The sequence below is a fragment of the Ambystoma mexicanum genome, chromosome 5p (genome assembly GCF_040938575.1).
Source record: "Ambystoma mexicanum isolate Mex_15411 chromosome 5p, UKY_AmexF1_1, whole genome shotgun sequence".
Taxonomy (NCBI): domain Eukaryota; kingdom Metazoa; phylum Chordata; class Amphibia; order Caudata; family Ambystomatidae; genus Ambystoma; species Ambystoma mexicanum.
In genome coordinates, this window is record NC_090930.1 from 539,639,763 (window position 1) to 539,658,647 (window position 18,885).

The 18,885-nt window shown below is 47.6% G+C and overlaps 1 protein-coding gene across 3 annotated transcripts in view; it reads right to left on the reverse strand.

Moving 5' to 3' along the window:
• The window catches only part of SRPX2 (sushi repeat containing protein X-linked 2), a 1,035,003-nt gene that overhangs the window by 132,213 nt on the left and 883,905 nt on the right, over positions 1-18,885 (reverse strand). For all 3 annotated transcript variants that reach the window (XM_069612957.1, XM_069612956.1, XM_069612958.1), the window contains 3 exons: positions 18,650-18,829; positions 14,042-14,175; positions 8,714-8,835 (listed from right to left, as the gene is read on the reverse strand). In XM_069612957.1, coding sequence (XP_069469058.1) covers positions 8,714-8,835; positions 14,042-14,175; positions 18,650-18,829 — 436 coding nt within the window. The remainder of the gene's footprint in view (positions 1-8,713; positions 8,836-14,041; positions 14,176-18,649; positions 18,830-18,885) is intronic.

Genomic DNA, 18,885 nt, shown 5'->3' on the forward strand with positions numbered 1-18,885 from the left:
TTTTTGAGAAGTGTCCTCTTGAATGACCAGCCTTCTACTGGTTTGAGAGACACTGGGGCAAGCACGACAGTGGTGGACAAGACCCTGCTCAAGCCAGAGGACTATGTAGGTGCTCCTCTGAAAACCACCAGGTTAGCTGGTGGGAATCCCAAATTATCGCCTGTAGCCTTAGTCAGCATTACGATTGGAGACAAGGTGGAAAAGCTTCCGGTCCTGGTTCAGGACAACGTGCCTGCGAATATTTTGTTGGGAAACGATTTGATCGAATTGTGGATGATCACGGATGGTCTACTCATGGCTGCAGTGGCAGTCACCCGATCGCAGGTCACACAGGGTCCGGCTGTGAGCCCGGTACCCTTGTCAACGGGGAAACCCAAGGCACGAAAGAAACGGAGGAGTAAGAAGGCCGCCTCTGTGGAGGGAGCCCCTACTCCTCCCGCTGTTCCGATAGCACCCATTGGGATCCATGCTCCGGACGGGCTGGGTCCAGTGGTAAATCCCATCTCAACTCCTGTGGGAGACGAGCCAGAAGACGTTCTTGTGTGAGAGGCTCTTAACCCGGAGGATCATCCCGACCTTCAAAGCTTGTTGGCTGAAGGGGGACCCTCCTGGGCGCACTTCTGTAAGGGACAAAGCGAGTGCCACTCTCTCGAGGGCCTGAGGACACAGGCCCTGTCCCAGGCACAGGGAGAAGTGCCTTGGACATTTCGGATTTATTGGGAGGTGAGCTCCTTGTTAGTGAGCCCACTAAGCCTGAACCTGGTGCCCTCAAGAGGTTGGTGGTACCCCAGGTTTTCCGGCCCTTCCTGCTGCAGTTGGCACATGAGGTGCCCTTGGCTAGTCATCTTGGTACCAAGAAGACTAAGCAGAGGCTCTCTGCCCATTTCTACTGGCCCCGGATGGGAGTAGAAGTGGAATCCCACTGCAGTACCTGCCCAACTTGTCAGCTGTCTGGCAAGACTGAAGGTAGGGTCATCGCCCCACTGCAACAGTTGCCAGATGTGGGCACACCGTTTGAGAGGGTTGGCATCAACATCGTCGGTCCCCTTGTCCCTCCCACATCGGGGGGACATCGCTTAATCCTAGTTTTGGTAGATCATGCCACCAGGTACCCTGAGGCTATACCCCTTCGGACAGTTACGGCCAAGGTGGTTGTCAGGGCTCTCCTGGGCATTTTCACCTGGGTTGGATTCCCTAAGGAGGTGGTCTCTGATAGAGGATCCAACTTCATGTCGAGTTACATGAAAACCATGTGGAAAGAATGCGGGGTAACTTAAAAGTTCTCTACCTCTTACCACCCCCAGACCAACGGTTTGGTTGGGAGATTTAACAAAACTCTCAAGGGCATGTTAGGCTCTTTGGAAGAGCCCCTCAGGAAGAAGTGGGATCTTCTCCTGCCATGCCTGCTGTTTGCTTACAGAGAGGTACCACAATATGGTGTTGGTTTCAGCCCCTTTGAGTTACTGTTTGGACATCCCGTGAGGGGGCCCCTCGACTTGATCCGAGAAGGTTGGGAGGCCACCCTTCCAGGTCCCGCTAAGCAAGTGGGGGACTATGTGTTAAGCCTCAGACGGAGGATAACACAGATGATGGGTCAGGCAACAGCGAATCTTAAGGCCAGCCAGGAATTGAATAAGTACTGGCATGACCTTAAGGCATCGCAAGTGGATTGGACTTCCGGGACAGGAGGTCCTCATGATGGAGCCTACCAAGCCTCGGGCTTTGGCGGATAAATGGACTGGACCCTTCCGGATAATCTCCAAGATGGGCGAGGTCAATTATCTGGTTGACATGGGAGCCTCTTGGGTAGCCCCTCAGATATTCCATGTTAACCGGCTCAAGCCTTTCCACAGGCGGGCCAAAGTCTCATGCCTCTTGCTAGCTTCAGGGCAAGAAGAGGATGAGAGTGAGCCCCTTCCTGATTTGCTGCATAACAATCCTCAGGATGGCTCAGTGGAGGGAGTGCATCTCTCCCCCAATCTGACGACCGAGCAGCAGAAGGCCTGCCGGGCTTTGCTCCGGTAGTACGCCTCTCTGTTTTCACTGACGCCAGGCCTTACACCGTGGTGTAGGCACGAAATTGACACTGGTGACAGTGTGCCTGTCAAAAGCAGGTGCTACCGTATGTCAGATACTGTCAAGAACCACATCCAGGCTGAGGTCACCAAGATGTTGGATCTGGGTGTTATCGAACCCTCAACCAGTCCCTGGTCCAGTCCCATGGTCCTTGTCCCAAGGCAACTTCCCAGGCAGGTACCAAAGATTGGAGGTTCTCTGTGGACTACTGAAGAGTCAATGCTGTCACCAAAACTGACGCACACCCTTTGCCCCGGGCTGATGAGCTCGTGGACACCATAGGTGCTGCCAAATTTGTAAGCACCTTCGACCTTACCTCAGGCTATTGGCAAATAGCTCTGACGGACCATGCCAAGGAAAAGACGGCGTTCTCAACACCAGAGGGACTCTACCAGTTTAGAGTCATGCCGTTCGGGCTAAAGAACGCCCCTGCCACTTTCCAGAGATTAGTCAACTATGCGCTCAGTGGGCTGAAGCCTTTTGTGTGGCTTACTTAGTCGACATTGCGTCTACAGTTCCACCTGGGAAGAGCATTTGACTCATCTGGATAAAGTGTTGCAGGCGTTAAAAAGGGCTAACCTCACTATCATGGCCACCAAGTGCCAGATAGCTCAGGGGAAAGTCACCTATCTTTGTCATGAGGTAGGAAGGGGTGAAATCCAACCTCTCCCCAGTAAGGTACAGGGTGTACAGGACTGGGAGACTCCCACTACTCAAACCCAGGTGAGAGCCTTTTTGGGCCTCACAGTGTATTATCGCAATTTCAGAGCAGACTATGGGAACATAGCTGCACCCCTGACATCGTTGACTTCGCCCAAGCAACCTAGGAAGGTTAAGTGGACTGAAGACTGTCAGAGGGCCTTGGATGGCTTGAAAGGAAGTCTGTGTCGGGCACCCGTGCTGTGTGCGCCGGATTACAGCAAGCCCTTTATCGTTCAAACCGACGCCTGTGACACCGGAATTGGAGCTGTCTTGTCCTAGTGAGATGACAAAGGAGGAGAACATCTGATCATATTCATCAGTAGACAATTTAAGGGTAGGGAATTTAGGTGGGCTACTGTTGAAAAGGAGTGTTTTAGTATAGTTTGGAGCCTTAGGCGTTTTAGGCCCTACCTTACCGGGTCTACCTTCAAGGTCCAAACCGATCATAAGCCCCTGAAGTGGCTTATGCAGATGAAGGGTGAAAACCTGAAACTGCTCAGGTGGTCCATTAGTCTGCAAGGACTAGACTTTACCATTGAGCACAGACCAGGGAAGAGTCATGATAATGCAGATGGCCTTTCCAGAAGGTATGTTGACCGTCTGGATGAGGGTGCCTATCCCGTGGGAGATTAGGCACCCTCCACCTCAGTCTGGGGGGGGAGGGGGGCGACTGTGATGCTGGAAATGCATCGGAGGGACAGGGCCTCCGTATCATTGTCCTTTACTGCTTTTTATTGTGTGTTCTGTCGTGTTTTCCACGCAGGAGTTCATGTGGGACTCCTGGCGGTGCAGCTCTCTCTCTTTTGGTTTGGTGAACAGACCCATGGGATACCCTTATGGCACCCATGGGTAGGGGTACAACCCTGTGCCCCTAGTGTATGTTTTTGGGCACCTGTGCGTGACCCAGAGAGCAGGGTATGGGCTGGTGGCAGCTCCGTGCTGAAATGACTGGTGCCCTGAGTGTCCTCCATTTTGGGATGCCCAGGCCCTGTCATTGGAATCGGTAGATTCCTGATGGAGACAAAATGGCCCCCATGGCCTCTTGCCTTCCATCACCTGTTACCCTGATCTTCCCAAGTCCCGGGAAGCCCTGCCTCTGTCCCTTCCCCATGACTTGCTGTTGGGTGGAAGTTTTGTATATGGTAGTGTGGGGAAGTGCCGACCAGACTGGCTGGAGCCTTCTCAACGAGCATATTTTGTGGGTACACCTGTGGGTGGGACCTGGGTGAATGGAGTGTGTGACGAATATGCATTCTATGTTGTGACTGTCTAGTATCTGGTGTTTGACACAATGGTTGAGACAGCCCTGCCCGAAACCGGTATGAATTCAGCTTGAAGTGTTGAATGGCTCGGTACTTGTCCCAATACACATAACTTGTTGTGAGTGTCTGGAGAGAAGTGAATGGCCTGAATACCTTGTGTACCTGATTGGTTGACTGGCTGCATGAATAGTAGTCGTGATTGGATGCTTGAGTGTGACCCAGCAAATTGAATGGGAGATCAACAGTATATCTGGGGACCTCTCACTGCTAGGAATAGTGTTCAGAAGCTGAAGTCCATAACGACGAGTAACTGGAGTGAAGCTTAACCTTGAGCCCTGCTGGACGAGAAGAATTGCTGTTGCTCTCCTTCGCAATCTGAAAGCTGCTGTGCTTCTAGAACTGACCCAGAGAGGACCTGGTAAGGCACCCTCTTCCCGAGCTACGAGGGACCATCGTGCACAGCTGATCTTTGCCTAAGCTCCCTGGTAGACAAACCTTCGGCAGGCTGCCAACCCGATACGGGGATCGCTGCGGAACTCCAAGGAGAAGCGCCTGGACTGTTGTCCGCCACTGTCGCCGGCCGCCGTGCTCCCCTTGCCTAAGAACTTCATTGATCCAAGGACGCTCTCATCCGCATCATTGCCGCTGTATCCTGCTGGAGAAGGTCTGACCGTCGCGCGCCGAGGAGCATCCACCGGTGGGTTTCCCGCCACCCAAAGACCACAGAGACGCTGACGACTTGACGCCCTTGCTGGGCCACAGTTCTTCAACTCTTTGCGGTCCAGAACTATAAACACCGAGGTGCCCCGCATGCCTCTTCCTGGCAGGACATTTACGCTTCCCCGTCAACGAGCACCGCTAGGAACGACGCAGCCACTTCATCGTCGTAGCTCGACCTGTTCTCCGTCGGACGTTTGACGACCCGTGGCTCCTGCCTGAAAGGGAGGACACTCAAGAAGGGTTGTTGATTTCCCCGACGCGGAACTCTACAACACCAAGGTACTTTGGGGTTGCAGAACTATTGGGAAGTCTAAGGGTGAACAATATATGGATTGTGCTTGTATCTTTCTTCTACAGGTTGCCCAGGTGGGGGGGATCTCCACAGAGAGCTGTGTTTAATGGTAGCTACCAGTATTCTGCCTATTGCTCAACCATCCTGCTTTCCTTCCTCTCTCTACTGCTGGTTTCCTCTTTATTTTGATCTGTGTGTCATCCTGACCGTATGCACTTGAATAAGATCTAATAACGTTAGTGGTACCACTTTAGAATTTGTACATATTTACCATTATTGATTTTCGGAGTACAAAGTGAGTTATCGTGATTGTGTATATGACCTTAAATATTAATTATATAAAGACTGTGTTTTAACTGATCCATTGTGTGGACATTCCTTCGTGGGTGCTCAGGGACTACACTGTACTTAAGAACCAGCTCGCATCACCTCCCGAGAAGCTAGGCCTTGATTGCTCATCCATTGCTACCGTAATAGAGAATCCTGGCAGGGGTATCTGTGCCTCCCCTCTACCATATAGAGAGCGGAAGTGCAGACCCTCCCTCTGGTCTTTACAGCAAGCACTGTCTAATCACAGGCTTGAAGACTGCCGCCGCAGCATGTTAGTCGTTTTATTTGAGGTGTAAGGATGCAGATTTATGAGTCTGACAAAACAGTGGCATGGTGATTGGCAAATAATTTTATTCAGGCAAAAATAAAGAGGAAACCTAACTCTTCCTAACTCTAATAAGGAATTAAGGGATCGGTCAGAATGTCCAAGTAAATAAAAAGAGTCCACCTTTGCTTCAAAATGCCTACTTCTGTTCCTCACACATGCAACTATTAAGAAAAGGGTAGTGGATTTTCCTGGTCCAGAAGAATGACTCCCTTCTTCCGGACAATGAACCACAGTTCCCATCGTAGGGGGAATTTTGCCTGTGAGAATGACTCCCTTCTCCAGGTCTCAGTTCCTTTCTGAGAAAACAAACACATTTCCAGCTTGTGGTGCTGTAAGGTTACAGTTCCAATGCAAAAGAAAAGTTCCAACTCAAACATCATTCCTTATTGACCGTAGTTCGACTTCACTATGGGGTTCCTGGAAAATGGCTCCCTTCTCCAGGCATTTGGTACTCAATGCTCTAACGGTGCCAGGGAAATGACTCACGACACAGTCTTCGGGTAAAACACCAGAGGTATTGTTTCCTTCTCCCGAGGTCTCTTGACTTTACAGTTCACAAGGGCAGGGCGGAATGACTTCCTTCTCCCAGGCCTTTCTTAGACTTTAGTATGCAGTTCACAGAGGCTGGGTGGAATGACTACCTTCCCCCAAGTCCTTCTCAGACTTTCACAGTTCAATATTACCAGGGGGAATGACTCCCTTCCCCTGGCTTACTTTGCACTTCAAAAGTTCACAATTCACATGAGTTCCCAACATTATGGGTGTGGGTCCCAGAGCTGTGTGTTGTCCTTGACTTGGTGCAGTAGTCCTGGTTCACTATCCTGCCAGGTACTGTGACTATGAAGATGACTTAGGTTACTCTTCATAAAAGGGTGCGGGTACCCGACCCCTGGAATTCTCTCCTCTTGGTATCACAGTTCCTTTTCGTTAGGGGACTTAGCTCTTTCCCCAGGGGCTTCCATTAGGCACCTGTATTGTGGCTCCAGCATTTGCAAGTGCCCTCTGGTACTCCTTCCAACTGCCCCGGTAGCCCTGGTACCTTTAGGGCCTCTTCCATCTCGGCCTGGTTGGTCTCGGGGTTCTTAGCATTCTGTTTCAGGCTTCTCTAGGCTTCTCTGCTCTTCCGGGATGCTGCAGCCTCTCCGTGGCACTTGCAGACCCTCAGTGGTCACGTATTCCTGTGCCTGCGGAGCCCTTCTGCTTGGCTTGCCTGGATGTTTGATGTTCTGCTTCGCCAGATGGAACTTCGACATCCAACCAGGTAAGAGCCTCTCCGCTTGCTGGGTAAGCTTTCCTATAGCTGCTTTGGTTCTCCTCCAACCAAAGCATTCCCCACGCTCGTGGTTCCTCCAGGGATGGCCTCTCTCTGCTTCCTGGTTTCCTGCTTTGGTTTTGAATGGGTTCTGCCCAATCAGGTCTCTGGAAAAACTAGACTCTTCATTCATGTTCTCGTATGGTCTCTCTATGCTTCTGCACTTCTTCCTCGTCCCAATACTGATCTTTAGGTCTTCCGATGAGTCAACTTGTCTCTCCCTCATCTCAATACTTAAGGATACATGTCCTTTGAGGAGTCCACACTCTTCCTCATTCGCAGTAATTCCGATATTGGTGGTGTTGCAAAAACATATAGGAACACTAGGGAAAGTGTTGGTGGAAGAGCAGTAGGTTGTTGTGTTAGGGTTAGGTGGGCTATGGGGTTACCATGTTCTCCCCAGGTCGTCACTAGTCACATACGGGGCTTCCCTGCCCATGAGATCCACCTGCTGAGTGCCACCCACAAGGCGATTATCGGGTAGAGGCCTCACCTCCCTGGCCTCATGGGAAGGAGCACTCCCTACGGGAGAAGTGACGACATCCGGGGTTTCGTTCCAGAGGGCAACCTATTCCCAGATTTATATTACAGCTTCGTCATCTTGACTTGTTCACTTGGCCCATATTCTGCAACATCTGCAATGAGCATTTGGCACAACTTTTAACAGCACCATATTATACAAGGTGGGCTGGTAATTTAATGGGTGCCACAGAACCCATGAAGATGCGTAATAGCCAAGTTACTGGTGTTGTTTCTTATTGCCCCTGTAGTGCTGCATATTGCTTTGTGAATGCAATCCTTGTTTCGAGGGTTTGCTGTAAGTGTGGTTGGTCTGCTGTTTCACAGCATTTCTTATATTTGAAAGGATTGCCCGTATCTTTGGTGCTAGATACAGGAGCACATATTCATGGAGCTCTGCCATATAAAAAAAAGAGGCGAGAAGTAGATGTACTGGTGCTACAAGATCACTGGCACATTTGGTATTATAGAAGGATCATGTGCAAAATCTGGTGCTAAAGTTGGTTTGCACTTTCCGTGGTACGGGCCAGTGCTCAATGACTGAGTAATGCTGAAGATGCTGCTCTGCCATTGTGATCGCCTACCTGATCCTCTCGCAGGCAGCCAAAGACACCTAGAGAGTTGGTGAGCTTTCTAACTGCAAGAGGATGGTAATGGAGTTATAGGGTCCCCCAAGCCCCTCTGTCACCTAGACAAAGGATTCAAGAAAGGCATAATGAGCACACCTGAGATGGTATTGACGTCAAACGGTGGCTGGTCAACTTTAGCAGAGTATCTCTGAAATTTGAAAGTATTACACATATTGTTGGGATTTTATGGAGAAAATAATGTGCATGCTCGCCTATCAAAGCATATATGTTGGCACATGCACAACGTGTACAGTTACATTTGGTATTGTGGAAGGGATTTGGTTACATTCTGGTGCACAAGTTTGTTTGCACTGGCTGTTTCCATTGGTGCAACGCCATGTAGTATGCCCCTGGGTTACTGCTGCTATACATTTACACAATCCAGCTGTCTTCCACTCTTCAACACCCAGCAAGATAAAAAAAAAAAACTTCTGGAAATGTCAACCCCCTCAGCATTCTACGATGGTAAACTGTTGCAGTTTTCATCGTTCCACTATGGCATGGTATTCACATATTGAATTACTTTGCACCACTTCTCTTTACCTGAGTTCTTCAATGATTTGTGCGGACAGCTGCTGCTCTCTGATTCTTCCAACTTCCGTAGGCGGCTGCCCCACCAATTCGATAACTGTTACATGGCGCATGTCCAGCCCACAAGTGGCTTGCTAAGGGGAATCAGAAGAAACGCGAGACAGTAATTGGTGGAGGTGAAATGTTAATGATACATGAAAAGGAGTAAAAACTGGTGTTACCCAATCATTGGAACACCTTACTTTTATACTTCCAATAGCACTCGGTGTGAAAAAGTGCATGACCACAAAACCCGGTACATTCACTGGCGAAAGCTATTGGCTGAAAGATGTGTTCCCTTCAAGAACAACTTTGCAAGTCATCGATTTTCTAGTGAGACCATCACAGTTTCTGTTGGGCCAGTTGGGATGTGTATTTGTTCCGCTGATGAAATTGGCAGAGAGGGTTATGGGCACACCTGCTCTTATTCATTAGCACCATGAGTCAGGCAGCAGTGCAGAGGCACCTGAACAACGGGTATCAACTCTGACAAATCCATCAATTCAATATTGTGTGGGTTGGTCTTGAATTTTTCTTCCTCATGATAATAACTTGTACAAGTCATAAACAAATAAATCCAAAAGAGCCCATCGCCAGACGTTTTGGCAATGCTCTGAGCAGCAGGAACATGGAAGCACACCAAGTCATCTGAGTATGTACTGCATATTTAACCCATGCAAGCCCAGGATCAGGAGACCTATATTTGTACAGGGGGACTTGCTTTGCAAATATATCTTGTAGTGAATGCAGGCGTGCTAGACATTTCTCTGTGGCCCTCACCCTTTGTAAACGTGACCATATAGAATTTGTATCTGGAGACCATGTATCCAGTTTCTCACCAGCAATAACAATATTTTCTATTTCTTTACATGTGTGTTCATTTTAGTGTGATGAACTGTATGAATGTAAAATGGATAACAGGTTTCAGATAGATGCCCCCTCAGGTCTGAAGATGTACGTAGACAACCATGTTCTATACTGGCTATCTGATGCCACTCACAATACTTTGCTTGTCAGCAACTCTAGCAATGTGGGGGGTGCGAGTGATGACCATCATTCTGATGGCGTTTTTGCACTCTCACTGCCCTACTCTAAAGCGGGAGACCAACTGAGGGCTGTGTCCACTTGCTCGCAACATATCCTGGAAAGCCTCTTCCACAGATTCATAATGAGAAGGTCAGTTTGCACCAAACAACAAGGTTGGAGGTGGCAGTGAAACCAATTAGGTCAGAAGATTATTAGCAGTGAAGAATAACCTTCTGAAAAGGTTCTGCAGAATAAGATATGATTCACAAGAGTTGATAGCAAAAAAGAAATCCCCCAAAGGATACAAATTAAAGTAAGGCAATACATGTCCAGCTTAAATTAAAGTAACATAATATAGAACTGTAAATCAGATTGCACCTGCATCGAAACACTGCAATAATGTTTTTTTACCCAGGTCATTGGTATTCACTGTATTGACCTCTGAACGATGAAAGGTTGAGTCAGACCTGTCAGGATTTGAACCTGTGACCTGCATGCTTAATGCAGATGTCTACAGGGAGCCATTCTCTCTCTCAACGACCTTGCTGGCAAAATGAGGACTGACCAGTATTGTCTTCCCTAGTCAACGGTCAATCCCTCACTTCAGTGCTGGGAGGTCAGAGAGGAGCAATGCAGGTGATCTCATCAAGGTAGATTTTCTCCTTTTAAGCCCAAAAGGGGAAAAAGCATTTCAATGCAAAGTAGTTAAATAAGCCTCAGTGGTGATTCATCTCGAGACGAAGGTGGTGCCTTCTGTACTATGCTGCGTTGCCTAATAGTCACCTGAAGGTGAGCAACCGACCCATGATGTCTTCTTTGCTTGGCCTCCTGCTGTTCTTGGTAGCACCCTACAAGATGGGCATAGACACACACTGAAAATGCATCATGCAGTCAAAAAGCATGGTATTTCTGAGGACCCTGGGTTGTCATGGGGATGGTAACCGAGACAGAACTGAGGAGGAACACAGTGTTGGGGACCATATGTTCGAGGGGTCTTGGAGTGGATGGGCTGTTTCCCAGTGAGGAAAGAGCAATGCAGATGGCTCTTGAAACTCCTCAGCATCTGATATGGAGGGTGACACGCAGACTGAGAGTTCTATGCTCATAGAGACACAAGCCTTGGAAAGCTTGATGGACAACTACGAAAGCAACCCTATGAAGAAAAGGGACTGGCACCTATATTTCAGATACAACGCACAACATAGTAGATATTTAGGAGAATAAAACAGCATACACTGATTATTTTGGCCTGCCCCGGGAGGATGCAAGAACACTTTGGGAATTGTACTTATTGTAATGAATGGGGCCCACTGGTTCCAGGGAATCTGACAGAGACAGCAGGAGGCCAGATGCATTGCCCACAACAAGAAAGTGAACCGAGAACACAAATCTGTGTCTTATTTGCCCCTTTCACTGTCTCCCTCCAAACAACCCACAATGGATGGAGAGGTTTGAGGTGCAGAAAAAGCTGACAACATGCAAGTGAATAAAACAGTCCTTACACTACAGGTTGGAATCCACAAAGAAGGGCGAGAAATAACAACTTCCCAAATATAATTAGTAGAAGTGACTGAAGAAATAGAGGAAATAAGATGATCTAATAGTTCAATAATTAAAGACAACAGAGGCTTATAAACCCAGATACACAAGCTCTAAAACTATCAAATATCGAGTTTGCTATTGGTATAAGGTTTCCCAAGGGGAGAGGACAACATATTTTTTCATCTTATCTGCAAGATCAACCAAGTCCTCCACAATATGATTCACCAAATGCTCTTATTGATGACTAGGAGAAATGCACTGCGAACTGAGACAAGTGGACAGATATAGTCCAATCAGAAGGAGGGATTGAGCGAGACCAGATTCTTGAAAGGAGTGAAAAGGAAAAAGAAACTATGTTTTAAACCTTGCAGATTCACATAATCTCAGATGACCATAAAAGCATGGGAACCAGTAAACAGGACGTTTCACGACAGGGACAGTAGGAGCCATGTGGTCTGCTGAAAAGGTTTGATCCCTTTTCATATTAAGACCTAGACCTTCAGTCAGAGCTGTGCCAGCTATGTGAAAAAACACAGAACCAGACACATCTGATGACAATGAATCGGAATGGACGTTTCGGAACCAAAATCCAAGACCAATGGCTAGAGTTAAAATCCCCATGGTTGTAATGAAACTGCAATCCTTGATGTTAAGTATTACTAATGATGGGGGGATTTGGTTTGGCCATATTTCTAACTTGACACATTTTCATGCAAATGACGCATTACCAAATTTAGCAAATTTTCAGGAATGGGTGATGGTGTAAAAGTATCAATCTGCTGTTGTTTCCCAGCTGTTTGGCAAGAGTGCTAGATTGGAGAAAGGGGGCATCAACATCTTTCTTTTTATTCAGTAAGGTTATTAAACAGAGAAGATATTAGTACAGCCTGGGTGACGAAGACTGGCACTTTATATTGAAGAAAGTCTATAGCTAATACATTTCGATTAATCGTAGAATGTCACATTACATCAGGATATTTAATGCAGAGAACTATTTTTCAGAGCACCAGTTCAGGTTTGTTTGTTTGTTTGTTTATTTTGCTTATATAGCGCACCATGACCCAGGGGTATCTGGGCGCTTGTAGTACATATTATAGTTACATATGATTACAGGTGGGCAGCAAATACATAGTACAACCGGTACATAATATAGATGTGAACATAATATAGATGTGTTCAGGCCGCAAGACACATGCATAAGTACAATATACAAGTGATCAGTACAAGGTGTGACAATGATCTGCTGGCGTCACAGAGTTAAACAGTTTTCAGTTTGTTTTGGTTCAATAACCATGAGATGACATGGCTTCTGAATTCTTTATGAGATTGTGTGGATTTGATGTTCTGAGGAAGTGTGTTCCATAATTGGGCTGCAAGAACCGAGAAGCTAGTTCCGCCTGCCTTTTTAAGGTTGTATCTGGGCACCACAAGGCAGGATGTGTCGGTGAATCTGGTGGTTCTGGCTGACAATTTGTGGGGAAATGTATCTGTAATATACGGTGGGGCTCGATGGTTCAGTGCTTTGTGGGTAAGGCAGAGTGTTTTTAGGTCAATTCCTTCTTGAATGGACAGCCATTTACAGTGTCTTCTAGTAGCCGAGATGTGCTCTCTTTTGGGAATGTTGAATGCTTCTCTGAGCGTATTATTTTGCAGAATCTGCAGCTTGTTGGTTATAGATTTGTTGGCACCTAGTAGTCCAACTTGGATTGTATAAGTGCTCTGGCCAATGTGAGGCAGCTGTCATAAGATAGTAAGGGTCTGCAAGCCCCGATCAGCTTGCCTGTATAGACAGTGGCTCAGGCAGTCATATTAATTTGTTTAGTAAGGTTGGAGTTGGCATCGAGATAAAACCCTAAGGTTTTTACCACTTTGGCTATAGGTACGTTATTTCCATCTATATAGATACTAGTGTAGTTAGGGCTGAGTTTTAGTATGTTGTTGGGTGATCCGACTATGAGCAGCTCCGTCTTATCATCATTCAGGCAGAGGCCATGAGTGGCCATCCATGCCTCAATGATGGTGTAGACTTCGTTGATCCGGCAGACGTCTATGTCGTAGGTACCAGATAGTGGTAGGAGTATCTGGCTATCACCTGGGTAGTTAGTGTAGGTGACACCCAGATGGTCCAGTTTATCGAATAAAGGCTTTGCAAAGATATTGTACAAAGTGGGCGATACACAAGACCCTTGTGGGACTCCACAGGTGATGGGGATCGGGTCTGCCGCTGCTTTAGGTGAGAAAACACGCATTGTCCTATTGTCAAGGAAGGACCGTATCCACATGATGGAAGAGTTTGAAGAGTGAACAGCCGATGACAGGTGTTCACATAGAATGTTATGGTCAACCAAATCAAAGGCTGCTGACAGGTCTAGGAGGAGTAGAATGGCAACTTTACTTTTGTCTTTTAGGTCATCAATTTGATTTTTGAGGTCAACAAGGGCTGTTTCGGTTCCATTTTGTGGTCTAAAGCCAGATTGACGAGCTCTTAGTAGTTTATTGAGCTCTAGGTAGTCTTGAATTTGCATGTAGGCTACAAATGTACTTGTGAGAGAAATGTGGACATCAGAGTAATTTAAAACAAGGTCATCAATGGACAGCAGTGACATTTTTCACCCACAACTCCATACCCAGTCTTCTCCAATGTTTCTCATCATGTTGTTTTACTTCATGAACTTGCTGGCGATTGCATTCAGAGATGCTGTACATGTGAACGTTTAAAAGAGACTCACTGACCTGCAGAATGGAGTTTTGCATCTTATAGTAGCGGTTTGTGGATTCCGGTGCCGAGACGATGAGAAGTCTTCTTTTCTCATAGAACTGATCCATAAATGCTGCGGCTGAATTCAGATCGACAATGATCTGCATTGCTGTCAATGTGACAAGGAGGCAAATCAATCATGGGGGAGATAGAGCTAGAGTCAGAAAAGAAGAATATAATTTATGTGACGAGCTGGACATATGCCAATACTTGTGGGTGTAATCAAACACTCATTCTATAGCTATTGTATTCTGTACACCAGCAGAGACCAGAACACCTAATGAAATACCTTTAAATTACAATATTCTAGGAATAGACTCTTCTTACCGGCACTAAGGCAGCGCAAATAAATCCTATATATGCTCGAGGATCTAAAATTGCAAAAAAATGCTTTGAAAAGCAAGATTTGTTATTGTTATTATGATATTTATTGAGCACGGACCTAGCTTCCAGAAGCAACGGAGCACTTTTCAGAGGTAACAACAGAACAGATGTATAGCTGGGTGTAGCATACAGAGGAGGGGTACAGCTGTACAGGGTGGCAGGGATGAAGGGGCGGATGGCATCTAGCGAGTCAGGTGGCGCAGAGGGTGATGTGATGGCCTAGGTGTTGAGGAGGAGAAACTCCTTGAGGAGGTGGGTCTTGAGTTCTTTTCTGAATTGTTGGAGCGTAGGGGAGATTCTGATGCTGACTGGGAGGAGGTTCCATAATCTGCGGAAGTAGGCAGAGAAGGCTTGTTTTCTGGTCCTTTCCTTTTTGCAGGGGCACATTTCGAGTCTGCAAATGCCCTGGCTTCTTGTGGTGCGCTGTCCACTGCAGATGCTGAGCTTCTCCGCAAGGTAGCTGGGTGACTTGAGGGTGACTGCCTTGTAGATGAGGCAACAAGACTTGAAGGTGATTTGTGCGCGCAGTGGGAGCCATTGAAGGTCGATGAGGACTGGGGTGATGTGGTCGTATCTGCGTAGACCCTTGATGAGGCATGCAGCAAAGTGTAGGACTCTTCTCAGGGGCACAAGGGAGCATGACGGGAGGCCTTCGAGGAGGGTATTTCCCCATTCAGGTGGGATAGCACCAGTGCTTGAACGGTGGATCTAAAGCTGTCCGGAGGGAGGAAGGACTTGACTTTTCACAGGAGGGAGAGATTATACCAAGCTGTCTGAGTTTGCTTAGCTATGTGCGTCTTGAACGATAGGTGTTTGCTGATGTGGAACCAGAGGGACTTGGCGCAGGAGATCACCTCAGGTGTGAAGCCCTCAGGGTTCATGGTTGGTAGCCAGGTCTGTATGTCTAAGTGTTCAGTGTTGTTGGTGAGGAGTAGGAATTCGGTCTTGGAGGTGTTGAGCTTCAAGTATGCATTGGACATTCTTAGCCTGGATCAGGTTTTGAGCCTGTGGATGCCCTTGATGGAGTTGATCTTGAGCTATAGCTGTGTGTCGTTGACGTATTGGTGGATGTGGATGTTGTTTGTGGCGAGGAGGGCTCCAGTGGCTCCATGTATAGATTGCAGATCACTGGGGAGAGGATGGAACTCTTCAGCACTCCACAAGTGATGGGTAGCATTGGCGTTCTAGAGGAGTCCATCTGAACAATCTGTCAGAGGTTGGCGAGTAGGCCTTGAACCAGCATAGGACAAGGTCGCTGATCGCCATGCGCCGATGTAGGGTGCCTGTGAGCACCTTGTAGTCTACTATGTCAATAGCGCCTGAGAGGTTGAGTAGAACCAGGAGGCAGGGATGGCCATCATCAAAGATGTTGAGGCCGTCGTCGACCACCTGTATGGTTGCCATTTGCATGCTGCATCTGAACCCAGATCCGTAGGTTTGGAGGAGATTGTTGGTGTTGATGTGTTGCTGCAGTTGTGAGGCTACCACTTTCTCGATGATCTTACCTAGGAACGGAATGGATGGGGCAATAGTTACCTAGGTTGTCGGGATCCAGAGTGGGTTTCTTGAGTAGAGGGAGGATTTATCCTGTCTTTAGGGTTGATGGGAAGGTGCCTTGAGTTAGGGAACTGTTGAAGATCTCCAAGTAGGGAAGGAGAGCTTCTGCAGGGAGGGTCTTGAAGATAGATCCTGGGAGGATGGTGTCTGTATAGGATGTGGCTTTGAGGGTAGCCAGGGTTTCTACCAGGTCCTCTGTAGAGAGTGTCTTAAATGTTGTCCAGGGTGTGGAGATTTCACGAGGAGGGACGTAAGGTGGGTCTGTGGATGCAGAGTTTGTGTCTATGTGCTGGCGTATCTTGCTGATTTTGTCGATGAAGGTATTAATGGAGGTGGATTTTTTGGATTTTTTGATGGAGTGTGGTATGGCAGGGTCAGGTAGCAGGTTGACGCAGTGCTTGACTGCTTTGAAGAGGGCTCTGCTTTTGTTGTTGGCTTCTGCTATGGTGTTCTGATAGTAGGAGGTCTTAGCTGTGTTGATTTGTTGTCAGCGGAGTTCCTTGAGGGGCACCAGGTCGGATGCAGTTCTGGAGTGGCGCCAGGTTTTCTCTTGTTCTCGGAGGACTCTTTTTCTGAAGTTGAGTTCTTGCATGTACCAAGGTGCTGACTGTTTTGGTTTGCAGGTGTGTTGTCTCTGAGGCGCGTGTCGGCCGATGGAGGCTGTGAGGGTGGCGTTGAGTGCTTCCAGTAGAGAGTTACAGTTTGGTTGGGGGTGTTCGATCAATGTGAGGTGGAGGTTGGCGAAGTATTCCATGAGGGCTTCCACTGGGAAGTTCTTGAAGGACCTGAAGATTTGTCTGCTGAGTTTCTGCTGGGAGTGTTTGACTGGGGTACAGGTTGTTGAAATGCATGGGCAGGTGGTCAGACCAGTCAAGCGAAAGAGATTAGAGCTGTAGTGGAGTGAAAGCAATGTGGTGATGATTAGGTCGAGTGCATTGGGCCTTTCGTATGCTGTGTGTGGCTGAGAGTGTCGAAAAGGCAAAGGAGAACTTCCTCCATCGATTTGGTGGCCTTGTTGGCTGGGTGGTTGAAGACCCCTAGAAAGATGTTGTTGGTGTGTGTTGAGGGATACGGTAGTGACCAGTTCGGTGAAGTCTCTGATGGAGCCGGTGTTGGGTTTAGGTGATCTGTAAATGAGATGGAAGGAGACTGTGTCCGTTGGGTAGATGGGAAGAGGCAGGAGAGGACTTCAAAGCAGCCAATGTTGCTGATGTCAAGTCTAGTGAAGGGCCACAGGGTCTTGTGGATGAATGCGAGGAGACCTCAGCCTCTCTTGTTCGGCCGGTCTCCGAGTTGGATGCTGTAGCCGTCAGGGACAAGGACATCTAGGTGGAGGTGGTTGTCGGCCAGGTCTCGGTGATGAAGATGGCGTCAAGGTCATGTGTTGTGATGAGGTTGGCAATGTCTGCTGCATGGGTGATAGTTGACCGGACGTTGGCAAACATCAACTTCCGTATTGTGAACAGTGAGGGGGTGCTGATGGGCTTGAGGCTGATGTGGGTGAGGTTGCTGCCCTACGGAGTACATGCTTTAGAGAAGGGGCGATGTGTTGATGTTGGCGTTGCCTTTTGATGGTGGGGATAACCTCTGGGGACGGAGGGAGAAAATACATGTCGGAGCGTGCTTACTTGTTGTCTGAGCAGGGGATTAGGCCTTGGGTTTTACCAGTCCAAACAGGTGATGCCCAGGCGAGAGACGACCTTGATCTAAGAGTTAAGAGCAGAAAGGAAGAGGCCAGACTAAAAAGGTGGTTGGGGCTTAGGCCACGTGACCTAGATCCACTTACACCTACTCACCAAATGCAAAGTAAAAGATGTTGGAGGGCTGCTTAAGTAGGGAAAAAAGGCGGCAAAACAGGAAGGCACCAACAGTTTAGCAGTGATTGACAGGTGGGCACGGCTTAGGCCACGTGACCTAGAGCCACTTGCACCGCTCACCAACTGCCATTAATAAATATTGAACATGTTCCTTGTGTTTTTCTAAGTGTATTAATTCTACACTAAATGCACCCTCTATATGAGGTTTCCTAGCTTTGTGCTCTACCAGTGCAAAAATATAACACATTTAAAACATAAGCACAAAAAAATCAACAACAGACGTATCAGAACCTTAGACACTGTGTCAAAAGCTATACATTTTCTAAAGGACTGGAATGCAGGTCATTGTAAGCAACAAATTGCACCATGAACCCAGTAAATGAGCATGACGCTGCATCACCATGCATCACAGTCCCATCCAGTGGAGAACTGAAGGCCTCAATAGGAATTTGGCAGTATTGGCAGGGCTAATACTATCACACTTATTTACTATTACCGCAGCCATGCGGTAAAACTGCAACATTACAAGTTACATTATGCTCCAATAAGGAGAGCTATATGACTTCATTGGGGACTGGCAGAATAACTGCCAGTGGTAATCCAAGCGTGGTAATTCTGCCTTTTCAGGAGGAAATACCTCCATGCAAGTTCTGCAGGTATTTTCTCTTTGTGGGTGCCAAATCCATAATTCGGCGTAGTTACCATCACACTATTAATAAAGTATAAAGTTCTAGTTGGTAGAAACAAAATGGGGTTCTTCGTTTTCTGCCTATGTGGGTTCTTTTTCAATTACTCAACCACAAACAATCGTTGTTTTACACTTACGCAGACAGATGGGTTCCGATTCTGACCAGACCTGGCTGAACTGGCAGACCCGTGTAGGGGGTCCTTGGCGATTGTAGCCTCCGTCACAGTGGTACTCGCACATGGCACCATAGTTATTGCCAGCTGAGCCGCACGTGACAAAGCCATGGAGAGGAGGTTTCAGAATGGGGCATCTTTTCACTGTGGGGAAAATAAGAAAATAGACATGAATGAAAACACGCCTGGAAAGAATGATG